This window comes from Drosophila pseudoobscura, chromosome 2 (genome assembly GCF_009870125.1).
Source record: "Drosophila pseudoobscura strain MV-25-SWS-2005 chromosome 2, UCI_Dpse_MV25, whole genome shotgun sequence".
In the NCBI taxonomy this organism is placed as follows: domain Eukaryota; kingdom Metazoa; phylum Arthropoda; class Insecta; order Diptera; family Drosophilidae; genus Drosophila; species Drosophila pseudoobscura.
The window spans coordinates 5,737,127-5,749,537 of NC_046679.1; the positions used below are offsets into that span (position 1 = coordinate 5,737,127).

General features: G+C 43.8%; 5 protein-coding genes and 1 long non-coding RNA gene across 7 annotated transcripts; 4 read left to right on the forward strand and 2 right to left on the reverse strand.

Moving 5' to 3' along the window:
* The first annotated feature begins 1,292 nt into the window (after nt 1-1,292).
* On the forward strand, nt 1,293-2,043 carry LOC4800811 (glutathione S-transferase D2-like). The gene has a single exon (XM_001357983.4). It carries the CDS (start codon nt 1,353-1,355, stop codon nt 2,010-2,012), a length of 660 nt encoding a protein of 219 aa, XP_001358020.3. The 5' UTR covers nt 1,293-1,352; the 3' UTR covers nt 2,013-2,043.
* Nucleotides 2,044-3,007: 964 nt separating this feature from the next.
* Nucleotides 3,008-5,391, forward strand: LOC6896921 (glutathione S-transferase T2-like). Its single transcript, XM_033380686.1, has 3 exons — nt 3,008-3,675; nt 3,953-3,972; nt 4,633-5,391. Exons 1-3 carry the CDS (start codon nt 3,067-3,069, stop codon nt 5,297-5,299), a joined length of 1,296 nt encoding a protein of 431 aa, XP_033236577.1. The 5' UTR covers nt 3,008-3,066; the 3' UTR covers nt 5,300-5,391.
* Nucleotides 5,392-6,892: 1,501 nt separating this feature from the next.
* On the forward strand, nt 6,893-7,648 carry LOC4800814 (glutathione S-transferase 1-1-like). The gene has a single exon (XM_001357984.4). The coding sequence runs from the start codon at nt 6,955-6,957 to the stop codon at nt 7,594-7,596; it is 642 nt and encodes a 213-aa protein (XP_001358021.1). The 5' UTR covers nt 6,893-6,954; the 3' UTR covers nt 7,597-7,648.
* Nucleotides 7,649-8,617: 969 nt separating this feature from the next.
* LOC4800817 (uncharacterized) lies at nt 8,618-9,690 on the reverse strand. Its single transcript, XM_001357986.4, has 2 exons — nt 9,391-9,690; nt 8,618-9,325 (listed from the first exon to the last, which is right to left on the reverse strand). Exons 1-2 carry the CDS (start codon nt 9,631-9,633, stop codon nt 8,708-8,710), a joined length of 861 nt encoding a protein of 286 aa, XP_001358023.4. The 5' UTR covers nt 9,634-9,690; the 3' UTR covers nt 8,618-8,707.
* Nucleotides 9,691-10,273: 583 nt separating this feature from the next.
* Nucleotides 10,274-12,109, forward strand: GstD11 (Glutathione S transferase D11). 2 transcript variants are annotated; one of them, XM_033376401.1, is made up of 4 exons: nt 10,274-10,664; nt 11,230-11,442; nt 11,501-11,642; nt 11,697-12,109. In XM_033376401.1, the coding sequence occupies exons 2-4, from the start codon at nt 11,240-11,242 to the stop codon at nt 12,018-12,020; spliced, it is 669 nt and encodes a 222-aa protein (XP_033232292.1). In that variant the 5' UTR covers nt 10,274-10,664; nt 11,230-11,239; the 3' UTR covers nt 12,021-12,109. The 2 variants fall into 2 exon arrangements, with proteins under 2 accessions (XP_033232292.1, XP_001358022.4); XM_001357985.4 differs by lacking the exon at nt 10,274-10,664 and having other exon boundaries at nt 11,149-11,442.
* Nucleotides 11,021-11,611, reverse strand: LOC117183227 (uncharacterized). The gene is made up of 2 exons (XR_004468357.1): nt 11,520-11,611; nt 11,021-11,431 (listed from the first exon to the last, which is right to left on the reverse strand). It is a non-coding gene; the product is annotated as an uncharacterized lncRNA (long non-coding RNA).
* Nucleotides 12,110-12,411: the final 302 nt, after the last annotated feature.

Consider the following 12,411-nt stretch of genomic DNA (forward strand, 5'->3'; position numbering starts at 1 on the left):
TACAATAATTAGGCAATGGGTTGGTAGCCACATTAATGATATATTCAGGATGTTCCTACTTATCACCTACTTCCATGAAATCAATGCTACGTGCAATGATAAGTTTTCTTTAAACAAATTATAATCTTTTTTGTCAACTAATAGGGTACATATACTTCGGATTTCATAATATTTTGTACACCTCTAGACCATTCCCCGATAACTCGTAGGGGGTGGTAGGGGTAGGGGCGCCTGCTATGTCCACAGCTATCCCTCTTATCAGGAAAAACAGCCATCAGCATGACCAGCCAAAAAAATTCAATAACAAAACATGAAAGAGCCTGCTAGTTCGTGGGGGACTGACACGTCACTCGGCGATTGAGTGCGACAAACAAAATACTCTTAATAGCGTTCCAGAAACATCCGACTCTTAGTTGTGAAATCGAAAAAGGTACTCGTGTGTGCACCTACTATATACCCAGTATGCTACGAGTATATGTATTCATGTTCTCACATATATGTACATATGTATGTAGGTATATGGTATAGAAGGTAAAACCCCTAGAACTTACTCATTTGCATAGAATTTGGAAATACACTGAATCATGGGAAGTACAAAAAACATAAACAATGGAAGTTCGCCAATAACTGGTTTTTGGTTAATTCAAGAAAGAGCCGGCCAAAATTGTAGCGTAAAATGTAGAGAAAGGTCACAGCAAACCAAGAGAACCAGTTGGACAGCATTCGAATAGGTATGCGTCACGGGTCCCACTCTGGTTCCCCAAACAAAAAAGGAAAGGAATAGAAAGAAACAAACCTAAACTAAAGAGTCTCACTTCTGAAAGAGATACAGAAATAAAGAGAATTCATCTTTGGAAGAGAAACGATGGAAGCTTAAAAAGCTTTAGATAATACAAGCTCGGTGTATATTAACATAGGGAGAGGAATATCATTAAATCCACTTGATGCGGGTGCTTTACTGTTTGATCTTCGTAATTACTTAGAATTAGCTATACTAGGGCATAGATAAGGTCTTTATGGTATTCCTACAGTCATTAATAGACAATAGTTAATTAATCCTTGTGGGGATACATTGATAAAAAGTATATAGTCCCGAAAACAAATTCCCTAGGAGACATAAATACCCATTTGTGTGTGCCCCAAAAGCTTTCCCCGAAAAAACCAAACAATAATTCATGCTCACCATGACAAGCACTTTTCCATACAAACATCGGTAACTTCCACCTACATACAATATCAAACAAATGAAATCAGTAATATTGTACTATATATATAGGTGGTTCTGCCTGTCCCAAGTCAGTATACTTTTTCCACTACAGCGAGCAACACAGCTAACAATCGCATTTCTCAACATGGATTTCTATTATTTGCCCGGTGGAAGTGGTTGCCGTACTGTCATCATGACGGCCAAGGCTCTGGGAGTGGAGTTGAACAAGAAGCTCTTGAACACCATGGCGGGAGAGCAACTGACTCCCGAATTCATTAAGATCAACCCCCAGCACACCATTCCCACTCTGGTGGACAACGGATTCGCCATTTGGGAGTCGCGTGTCATCGCCACCTACCTGGTGGAGAAGTACGGAAAGGATGACTCCCTCTACCCCAAGGACCCCCAAAAACGTGCTGTAGTGAACCAGCGTCTCTATTTCGATTTGAGCAGCCTGTATGATGCCTTTGCCCAGTACTACTATCCAATTTTCCGCACTGGAAAGCCCGGCGACGCTGAGGCATGGAAGAAGGTAGAAACCTCCTTTGAATTCCTCAACACCTTCCTGGAGGGACAGACTTACGTGGCTGGCAGCCAGCTAACCGTGGCTGACATTGCCATCCTGTCGACTGTCTCCACATTCGATATAGCTGAATTCGATTTGAAGAAGTACCCGAATGTGGCCAAGTGGTACGCAAATGCCCAGAAGGTGACTCCCGGCTGGGAGGAGAACTGGGAGGGTCTCCAGCAGCTGAAGAAGATAATCGAGGACATGACGGCCAAGGCAAAGGAAACCTCAAATTAATTCTATGATAATTATATTATATATTTTATTATATTATTATATATTATAATTATTAAATTAAAAAATACCTAAGTTCTCATGTACCTACATGCATTATTGGTTTATATTTGGGTCATTGTAGAGTGGGCTCTGATCTTTTCCCGAAAGATGGCTTTTTACGATATGGATTTTGATTATTTTCACAACTTTACCATACGCTGTAACTGACCCAAAACATCAAACACCCTTGAAGACTCATCGTTCGAGTGGAACGCGATCAGATAAAGATAAATTGTGCGATATGAAAAATGTTTACAAAGTTACTGATTGGAAAAATTTGATAGTAGACTATCGCCATCAATCGTACTGGCAAAACGAGGGGGAAGATTGTGAGTTGTTGCTACGGCCGCAACTCTACATTTACACCCGATACTTAGTCAGTATGTCTCTCCTCCTCCAGACGGCGCTAACATTGCAAGACAAAGAGTGTGCAATGGTGAATGAAGTACGTACCCAATGGTGCTAGAATATGTGCTAACATTTTCGAAAAGGACATAAAGAAAAGAATACAGACAAAAATTTAGCATGAAGAAAATTCTCGTTCTAACTTTATGCGAATGTATTGGAATGGACTTTGATAACATATCTGTAGGACAAACTGGTACAGTAGTGATTGGTATTGAGATGCAAACTAGTCTTTCACTTGTCAATATTGAAAAATCAGATAATTTGTCCTTAAATTCTTCTTGTATGTGTAGAAGAAACATTTTAGCCAGTTAACTAATGTGATGCCATTATGGGATTATTAATAATAGATCTTTCTCAAGAGTTCACAGCTAGGCAAGATTATAAAAAAATACCATCTCAAAGCTATGTATGTATGTTTGTTCCTAATGGCCATAAATACAACATTTTCAATCATAAATGATATACAAATGTACACCGCAATCTTGAACAAGTAAGCACATATGTATAAGCTCAATACAATTTGGTATAAAAGGGATTTGCTCTGACAGCCCAATTCAGTTGAATTTCTTTCTCTCTCGAGTAAAACCGTACAATCGCGATTCCTAATATGGATCTCTACTACATGCCTAGCCCCGGGGCCAGTCGCGCTGTTATCATGACAGCCAAAGCTGTCGGCGTGGAATTCAACAAGAAAGTCGTCGTGAATGTCTTTGAGGGGGACCACTTGAAGCCGGACTTCGTGAAAATCAATCCACAGCACACCGTTCCCACCCTCGTAGACAACGGATTCGTCCTTTGGGAATCGCGTGCCATTCTCATTTACCTGGCTGAGAAGTACGGCAAGGATGACTCCCTCTACCCCAAGGATCCTCAAAAGCGTGCTGTAGTGAACCAGCGCCTGTTCTTCGATTTGGCCACCCTTTATGACGCCATTTCCAGCTACTACTACCCGGCCTTCAAAACTGGAACGTTCGGGCCCCCTGAGGCGTGGAAGAAGATCGAAAACGGATTTCAGTTGCTCAACACCTTCCTGGAGGATCAGGAATACGTGGCTGGCAGCCAGCTAACCATTGCGGACATTTCCATTCTGGCTACCATCTCCACGATCGAAGTGGTGGACTTCGACTTGAAGAAGTATCCGAATGTGGATAAGTGGTATGCAAACGCAAAGAAGGTGACCCCCGGCTGGGATGAGACCTCGCCAGGCCTCCAAATTATGAAAGAATTACTTCAGCCAAAGAAGGCCTAAGAAAAACTCTAATTGTTAGTTAGAATTGTGTTTGTATTTAATAAATAAATTAACTACTGTTTGTAGTTATCTAATAACCGTATTTTTCAATTGAACCTTGGGAGAATATGGATAAAGAATCCGTTTGGAATCTTGAGTATCTTTCAGAAAAGGAGCGACCATGAGAATGGCGATAGTCTTGCTGTTTTCGCCCAAGCCACCTTGGGCGGAGTCTTAAAAAGATATCTTTCTAAATAGGACACACCTGAAACATACACATAAAATGTATTGTATATTTGCCTCTACTGTGTTAAACAATTTTGATAAGAAAGTTGCAGAGTGTCAGCTCTCGGTCATTCAACCTTGGAGTGGCTAATAAACCAATTCGATAACAACAACATTGTTCACTTATACAATTTGGTTGCAAATTTCCGCAAATATACCATGTTTATACATCAATGACCAACAAATTTCCACAGCAATCTCAAACAAGTATATATATGTAGATCAATTTGTCAGTTTTTCGGTACATATTTATACTCGTTTTTGATGACGTTTGAGACCCCATAGTGTACAGATATCAATTTTATTGCAATCAATACTAGAGACGTCATATTTACGTAGCTCCTTCCGTGCTATACAACCCTGGAAAAGTTTGCCAGCTTATTACTAATCTGAAGTACGATTATTCTAATATTCCACTGGTAATATGAATGAATGTCACATCAAAATGTATATTGCCAAATGAACTCAAAAATGTTTATATGTACCAAATGTATTTGATAATGAATTAAAATCTCAATTGTGATTTCAAACAATGACCATCATTTTTTGCTAAAAGTCAAAACAAAAAACGTAGATAATTTCAGATGGGTTTCGCTATATAACTGAGGGCTGCGGCGGTTTTCACATTAGTTCACTTTCAGTCAGTACCAAAAAAGGTAGTTTATTCGCGAGCATCAACATGGACCTCTACTACTTGCCTAGTCCCGGACCCAGTCGGGCCGTTCTCATGACAGCCAAGGCTGTGGGTGTGTCCTTGAACAAAAAGCTTCTGAACATCAAATTGGGAGAGAACCTGACGCCGGAGTTCTTGAAAATAAACCCACAGCACACTATACCCACACTCGTTGACAACGGCTTCGTCCTTTGGGAGTCGCGTGCCATCCTCATTTATCTGGTTGAGCAGTACGGCAAGGATGACTCCCTCTACCCCAAGGATCCACAAAAGCAGGCTTTGATCAACCAGCGACTCTATTTCGATATGAACACCATGTACGACGCCTTTGCCAGCTACTACTACCCCATTTTCCGAACTGGCAATTACGGCGACGCTGCAGCTTGGGCGAAAGTGGAAAATGCTTTCACGCTTCTCAACACCTTCCTGGAGGGTCAGGAATATGTGGCTGGAAGCCAGCTAACCATTGCGGACATTTCCATTCTGGCTACCATCTCCACGATCGAACTGGTGGACTTCGATCTAAAGAAGTATCCGAATGTGGCCAGGTGGTACGCAAACGCGAAGAAGGTGACTCCGGGCTGGGAGGAAACCGTGGAAGGCTTATACTCAAGGAAACACATCTTTGATGAAAAGAAACCGGAATTCAAGTAAAATGATAAACTTTTCTTATGCTTTTAGATTATTTTATTTGTATTAAATAAATTAAAAAATTAGAAAATGTGAAACGAAATATTTTAACTATATATTTTCACATCTTAACATTCTTGATTAGGTTAGATCTCAACAAATATTTACCAGTGACTCGAGCAAAATGGGGTTGCTTCCAGGCCCCTAGTTTGTATTGAAGGTTTTACCTAATTTAAACTATTTTTGGACACTAATCGATATAAAGCCAACGGTACGACATGATATGAAGCCAGTACTAATTTTGATTACTCATGCTCTCCATATGTTCCTATCGGTTTCTATGATTCTGACGTCAGGTTGTGAAATAATATTCCTCCTTCTCCCCTTCTGCTTACTATTATTTTTGTATACTTTAAATGTACTCGTAATTATACTTGGAGAGGGTACGAGAATGTACTACGTTCATACCTGGTCATTAGCCGAGGACCTATAATTATGCACAATCATTATAATCGCCCTTCTGGAATGGGAATCCTCTTTTGTTAATCGCATACCATATAAATGGTGGCAAAGATAGCATAACGAATCCTTGGATCACTAGAAAAAGGGGCCCCCCGAACTTTGAAAACATTTAGGAGTAAAAAAACTCTCATTTATGGGATACGTTGAGATAGGAGACAGTAAAGACGCGATCAAATCTGTTTTTGCTCAACTCGCTCAAGCAGAGACCGATTACAGTTTTTCACTCAGCATTTTGTCACGAGCGAACGAAAAAAGTGTCTTTAGCTTTAGATCTTCTAGGTTTGGTGCCTATAGCAACGATCACTTGCTTCACTATTGGCCCTTATATTTAATTGAATTAATTGAATAATAGGTATAACCTCCATTATCATCACATTTCTTCTTGATCATATCTGTTCAGTTTCCAGAAAATTTGCGAATATATAAAAATATAAATATCACAATACAATAACCCAATAGACGCGGAAAACATAAATAAATAAACATAAACACAAAAAAAATCTAAAAACTAAAAACACTTTACTCAAACAGTTTTTGGTTCTGCTCATCTACTGATCGTAGAGACACGATCGTGTGTCGGCTCAACCGAAAACACAAGCGAAGAGAGCAAAAGTGTTCTGCTCAGTGAGAGACCGTGTATGCGTGGTCTTTTTCTGTTTCGTCAGTGACCAGACAGCAAAGGGGAAAAATGGTATATGGTATATACATATGTACATACATAGATACCGTACATTAAAATAAGCTGGAGGCATAACCGAAGACAGAAATCGCAAAGAAAACGAAAAGAGTCTCTGCGTTTGGCTCATGATGACGTCGCGGTAGCCGAACGCTACACCCGAAGTCCCTGGGACCAAGTTCAGTTAATATTTAATAAAAATTAAATTATTTAAAAACAAATGTCCGAGCTAGTACTTGTAAACTACAATGAGGCAGGAATAAATTATCTATCCATTAGCCACTTAATGTCCATACCAAAGCAAATACTTAATTGCAATCAAATGTTATCATCCCAACGTATAAAATGTGGCAAGTGCGAGTATGCCGATCGATATGATTTCGGGTGGCTCGGACCTTAGCTATAAAAGCTTGTCGTTTGATTTTAAACGTTCAGTAGCAGAACAGTTTCTGGAGGTCACACAAGCGGCACATTCTTCATCATGGATTTCTACTACCACCCGGGCTCGGCCCCTTGTCGTTCCGTCATGATGACGGCCAAGGCGCTGGGAGTTGACCTTAACCTGAAGTTTGTCAATGTGCTGGAGGGGGAGCAGCTAAAGCCGGAGTTTGTACAGCTGAACCCCCAGCACACAATTCCCACCCTCGTGGACAATGGATTCATAATTTGGGAGTCGCGTGCCATCATGATTTACCTGGTGGAGAAGTACGGCAAGGACGACGACTCCCTCTATCCCGCAGATCCCCAGAAGCGGGCTGTGATCAACCAACGCCTCTACTTCGACATGGGCAGCATGTTCGAAAGCTTCTATCAGGCTATCTTTCCGCAGATACGTTACAAAACGCCAGCAAATCCAGAGGCAATGCTGAAAGTGGATAAGGCCTTTGGGCTGTTGAACACCTTCCTGGAGGAGGATGATTTTGTTGCTGGAGCTAGCCTGACTGTCGCCGACATCGCCATTCTGTCCTCTGTGTCGACATTCGAGGTGGTTGACTATGACATCAGCCAATATCCGAATGTGGCCAAGTGGTACGAGAAGGCCAAGGAGGTGACCCCAGGCTGGGAGGAAAACTGGGAGGGTGTAGTGCTGCTCAAAAAGTTCATGCAGTCCAATCGCCAGTAAGAGTGATGTGCAGAAATGATCATACTATCAAATATACTTACATATACTCTGACATACTCGTTATAATTATTTCCGCTTTTGTAATACAATTATATATATGTAATTACGTATGTAATGGGTTGGGATAGGTCGGGATATTTGACCTTTCAAGAGCGTAGTATTTGGATATTGAACGTTATTGAACCTTCTGAACTCTCTAAACGTTCTCTAAAAAACTCTCGATGCAATCAGTATGGTTCCCCACGACAAAGAGAGCACACCGAAAGTTTCAGTGTGATATCACAGGTCTGGATACAACATTTTGATGCTCTAGCTCTTTAAGAACTAGACGTCAAACAAGACGGTCGGACGGATACACAGACAAGGCTAAATCGACTCGGCTATTGATTCTGATCAAGAATATATATCCTCTATGGGGTCGGAAACGTGTCCTTCTAGAAGTTAGAAGAAGAGCGACAAAATTTTATAGCCAGACTTTTGTGAGCACACTGTTAGAAGTGTTACAATCACATTTTAGCGAAATTCTCATTACTTTCTAAGCTCTCCAGATGGGGTTCCACCATTACTTGCCACTCTAAGCGCAATCCATCTAATTGACATTGATCAGAAAAGTGAGATTGTACACTTGTTAGTAGCTATGGGAATTCCAGTTGCCGGGCACGACTTTTCCACATTGCAATCGCAATAAAGTTGAATGCACGCGATGATTATCCCCTCCCATAAATATCCCCGTCTCTACAGTCCCCGGACCGTGCTGGGGCTGGGCCATTGACCGACTGTTCGACGATTAGAACATTCGCAAGTTTAGTTAAGTAACAAACGTGCACCTTGTGGCATTGAACACACACACACAGTTACATATGCCAGCGGTTCACATACTTTACAATGCTCACTGTGCCATAAAACCTGTGAGAGGGCTGCGTGATAAGTTTGCGCTGGAGCCCAGGTCAGGGGGAAGGCAAATGATGGAATGATCGCCCCCAGTGACAATTAAAAGTAAAATGGTTTTTTGATGACCACATTAAAAGTACATTTTTCATTTCATTTAATTAACGAGCGAACAATAAATCTAAAACCCTCCAGCCCTTCCAGCTTTTACGTTGCATTCCGCCTAGCTGGACTCGGGCTCCACAAGCTTCTGCAGTTGCCGATACTTGCGGATGGCATTCCGCACGAATTCTGTGGCACGTCGCACCCGCTCCGGAGTCATCTCATCGGCCAGCATGCGACCCACATCCTGGGCTCCGCCCGTGCGCAGGATATCCACTGCCTTGGCGGGTATATCACAGATGGGCGTCATCCGGCACAGAGCATTGGTGATGGCGCTTCCGAAGAGTATAATTCCGACGGCGGAGAGCACCACAGCGGCGATGCGGAACAGCGTGGACATCAGGATGGTCGGCAGCAGCTTGGAGGCAAAGGCTATCAGAGGATTGTTCGAAGAGGATGACTCTGGGGCAGGTGCCACCACAGCGGTGGTGTCTGCTTGGCCAGCGGCATTTGCGGGCACCAGGAAACCCTCATAGCCGGTCTGCACCACAATGGGACCCGGATAGGGATAGAGCCCAGGCGCTCCAGCGGATATCGGAGCTGGGTAGCTGCCTCCAAAGGGAGCATACGCAGCGGCTCCGTACTGGCTGAGATACTGCTGGAATGCCTCCGGTGTGATGAGTCCGCCTGCATAGATGGTTGTGGGGTCGATTGAGCTGGCACTGGCTTCATTGTCGGGCTGCAAGCAAAATGGGGAGGATCATCATTTAGTCCAAGTCAAACTCAGGGGCTTAGAGAACTTACCGGCGATGGTTCAGAAGACTCTGAAACCTGTGGGCTTGTCTCATTGCTTTTGGTGTTGCTGTTGGGAAGAGGAATCTCCCCTTGTATGGGCCTCCCCTCGGGCAGCTTGTCACTCTCGTCGATGGTATTTGGTGTGGCTGCCGGGGGTGTCGCGTCCAGTGCTGGCACGCTGAGTGCTCCTCGAATCATTAGCAGCAGGAGCAACACCGAATGGTTTGGGCATTGTATGCGTAACATTTTCATCACTTGGTCTTCGGCTATCGACTGATCCTGCTGCGTGTCCTGGCTGGGCTCTTTATAGGCTCGCTTTCGTTGAGACCATCTGAGGCCTTTTTTCTTACATTATTTTGCAATTTATGTCACATTTTCCGGGAATTTAATTCCAGCCTAATGTCCCTTTTCCAGAATCCTCTCAAATGAGGCATTGTTTCATTTACCTGTCGGCTCAATACAGGTAGATGATCCAGCGGCCCTGAGATTCCGGGGTAATCCTTACAGTGGTGGCCATAATTACCGACCATGTCCTTCAACGGCCCTCACAAGAAACCAGCACGCGATGAGGACGTGACTGAGTATGTATCTTCGTTGTAAAACCCTAAAATTTCAAGTGATGCCAATCAAACACTGTCCATTCGAGTGGCTCCCCACCTCCCAGGCCGAGACCCGCTATAAGGTGCATTGAATTGGAAACTTTGTTAGCAATCAATAAAAAATAAACGAAACATAGCTTGGGAAAAATTATGTAGTCGTATAATTTTAGACACGAACGGGAATATTTTGACCGAGTTTCGGCACCAGCACGCCCCCCGCTCACGCCCACCGCTCACGGACACAGCGGACAGGTGAACACACATAAGGAGAGGCCCATGGAAGGGCCAGGACGGGGGTGGTCGTCCCTGGCAACGTTCGCTATGAAAACTAAACGAAAAAAAAAGCCTCTCAAAGACAACATTTTCTGTAAATTAAAGGCGACAGACGGCGGATACATCAACGGACAGAGACGTCGGCAAGTTGGCGACAGCCGAGATAGAGCGCGAGATTGCAAACACTAGCTTCCAACACGGACATTAGCAGCATCAGCTGCAGCCAGGACAGCTCCAGAACCAGAACCAGAGCCAGAAACCAACGAGGAGCCGCTGGCAAAGCTGTGGGGCACAGACAGTAGAGCTACGCACTTCGCCACACGACACTCGACGGCACACTGGCACACTGGGGAACTGCATAGACATCGACACGGTAGCCGCGGTGCAGCACAAGCTAGTGCACAAGATTGTGTGAGTAGACCGAGACCGGGAGATACTCCCCACCTGCCCCACGGCAAACACCTTCGGTGCATGTTCCATAATGAATAAATAAGTGAGTGCAATTAAAAGACGCGAAGTTTGCCCTCGAAGGAGCTACGAATGCTGGCATACCCTCTGTAACGTCATTTCCGGAACAGATTTGTCTTTTATTTTGTATTTTTTATAGTTTTACATCCCTCTCAGTGGCTTTAGTGGCGCCGCTACAGCGGTCATTTATAGAACTTACTTTGAGAGAAGTGCACTCAAAAGATCGCTGCTGTGAAACTCGTAAGATCAGTCCGCATAGCAGCCAAAGTGTTCGATCATTTTGATTGATTTTAAATTAATTTGGCATGCCTCAAGACATCCCTCAGTTAACTTTAATAAAAAATACATGTACAAAATCGATGCATTGATTTTTTACCGTTGTCCAGCCCCAGTGTCGGGCCTGGTCAAGTGGTCAATGGGTAGCGTGTTGGCATTTCAGTTTTGGCCAATGACCAATGAGCGACACGAAGCGTATTGTAACCGAATTCGTTTATTGTTTACTGCTCAGCGGTGGAAAAATGTCACCACCCGTGCTGTACTACCTGCCACCCAGTCCGCCCTGCCGCAGCATTCTCTTGTTGGCCAAAATGCTTGGCCTGGACTTTGAGCTGAAGATCGTCAACATACTGGAGGGGGAGCAGCTGAAGCCGGACTTTGTGGCATTGAATCCCCAACACTGTATACCAACCATGAACGATGAGGGCCTGGTCCTCTGGGAAAGGTGAGTTTATACTTATAGCCTTGTACCTTCCAATTACGATAACGTATTGGCCTTGCAGTCGTGCCATTCTTTCGTACCTGGTTGCAGCCTACGGGAAAAGCGATGAACTCTATCCCACGGACATTCGTGTCCGTGCCCTGGTCGATCAACGGCTCCAGTTCGATCTGGGCACACTCTACATGCGCCTCACGGACTACTATGTGAGTATACATACATATATCATCCTGTCGAGGAGTAATATTCGCCTTTTCTAGTTCCCCACAATGTTCATTGGAGCACCGCTGGATGAGGGGAAACGGGCCAAGCTATCAGAGGCTGTGGGCTGGCTCAACACCATTCTAGAGGGCCGACAATTCGCCGCCGCCGAACACTTCACCATTGCCGATCTGACGCTGCTCGTGACCATCTCCCAGCTGGAGGCCTTCGACTTCGAACTGAGGCCCTATAAGCACATCAGGCAATGGCTCGAACGCTGCAAGGATCACATGGCGCCCTACGACTACGAGGAGCTGAATGGCAGCAAGGCAGTCTTAATGGGCGACATGTTCAAGGCCAAGATCAATCAGGGAGGAGCCTAATATTTGTAGATTCAAGATCAAAATCGTACTATATTAATGTCGTACTCATAGTTGTTGTATTCAATAAACGTTATGCTCTATGCACTGTTCAGAATGGTTTTACATCAAGTAAGGATCCAAATCTTCGATAAAAATAGTTTAAACAGTAACGGAAAACTTTCATCCCCATTCCCGCCACAAAAAATTAATGTCTTTTATATCGGCCTTAACTTTAATTGATTTTGTCAAATTTTAGTTGAATTTCCAGCTACAATTTGGACAGCAATCCCACGGTGGCTGCAGTGGCTAGTAGCTACCCACAAAACAAAAAAATTACGACACACATTTTAAAAATACCTTGACCAAAACAAGGACCATCGGTGCTCGACATGGCCGCAGGCAAATGTGGGGA

Coding starts and splice junctions, on each gene's coding strand:
- LOC4800817 (XM_001357986.4), bottom strand. CDS start 9,633: ATGAAAATGTTACGCATACAATGCCCAAACCATTCGGTGTTGCTCCTG. Junction 9,326..9,390: donor AGTCTTCTGAACCATCGCCG/GTAAGTTCTCTA, acceptor TTTTGCTTGCAG/CCCGACAATGAAGCCAGTGC.
- LOC6896921 (XM_033380686.1), top strand. CDS start 3,067: ATGGATCTCTACTACATGCCTAGCCCCGGGGCCAGTCGCGCTGTTATC. Junction 3,676..3,952: donor CCTCGCCAGGCCTCCAAATT/ATGAAAGAATTA, acceptor AATAGGACACAC/CTGAAACATACACATAAAAT. Junction 3,973..4,632: donor CTGAAACATACACATAAAAT/GTATTGTATATT, acceptor CAAAAAAGGTAG/TTTATTCGCGAGCATCAACA.
- GstD11 (XM_001357985.4), top strand. CDS start 11,177: ATGAGCGACACGAAGCGTATTGTAACCGAATTCGTTTATTGTTTACTG. Junction 11,443..11,500: donor GGCCTGGTCCTCTGGGAAAG/GTGAGTTTATAC, acceptor TTGGCCTTGCAG/TCGTGCCATTCTTTCGTACC. Junction 11,643..11,696: donor TGCGCCTCACGGACTACTAT/GTGAGTATACAT, acceptor CGCCTTTTCTAG/TTCCCCACAATGTTCATTGG.
- LOC4800814 (XM_001357984.4), top strand. CDS start 6,955: ATGGATTTCTACTACCACCCGGGCTCGGCCCCTTGTCGTTCCGTCATG.
- LOC4800811 (XM_001357983.4), top strand. CDS start 1,353: ATGGATTTCTATTATTTGCCCGGTGGAAGTGGTTGCCGTACTGTCATC.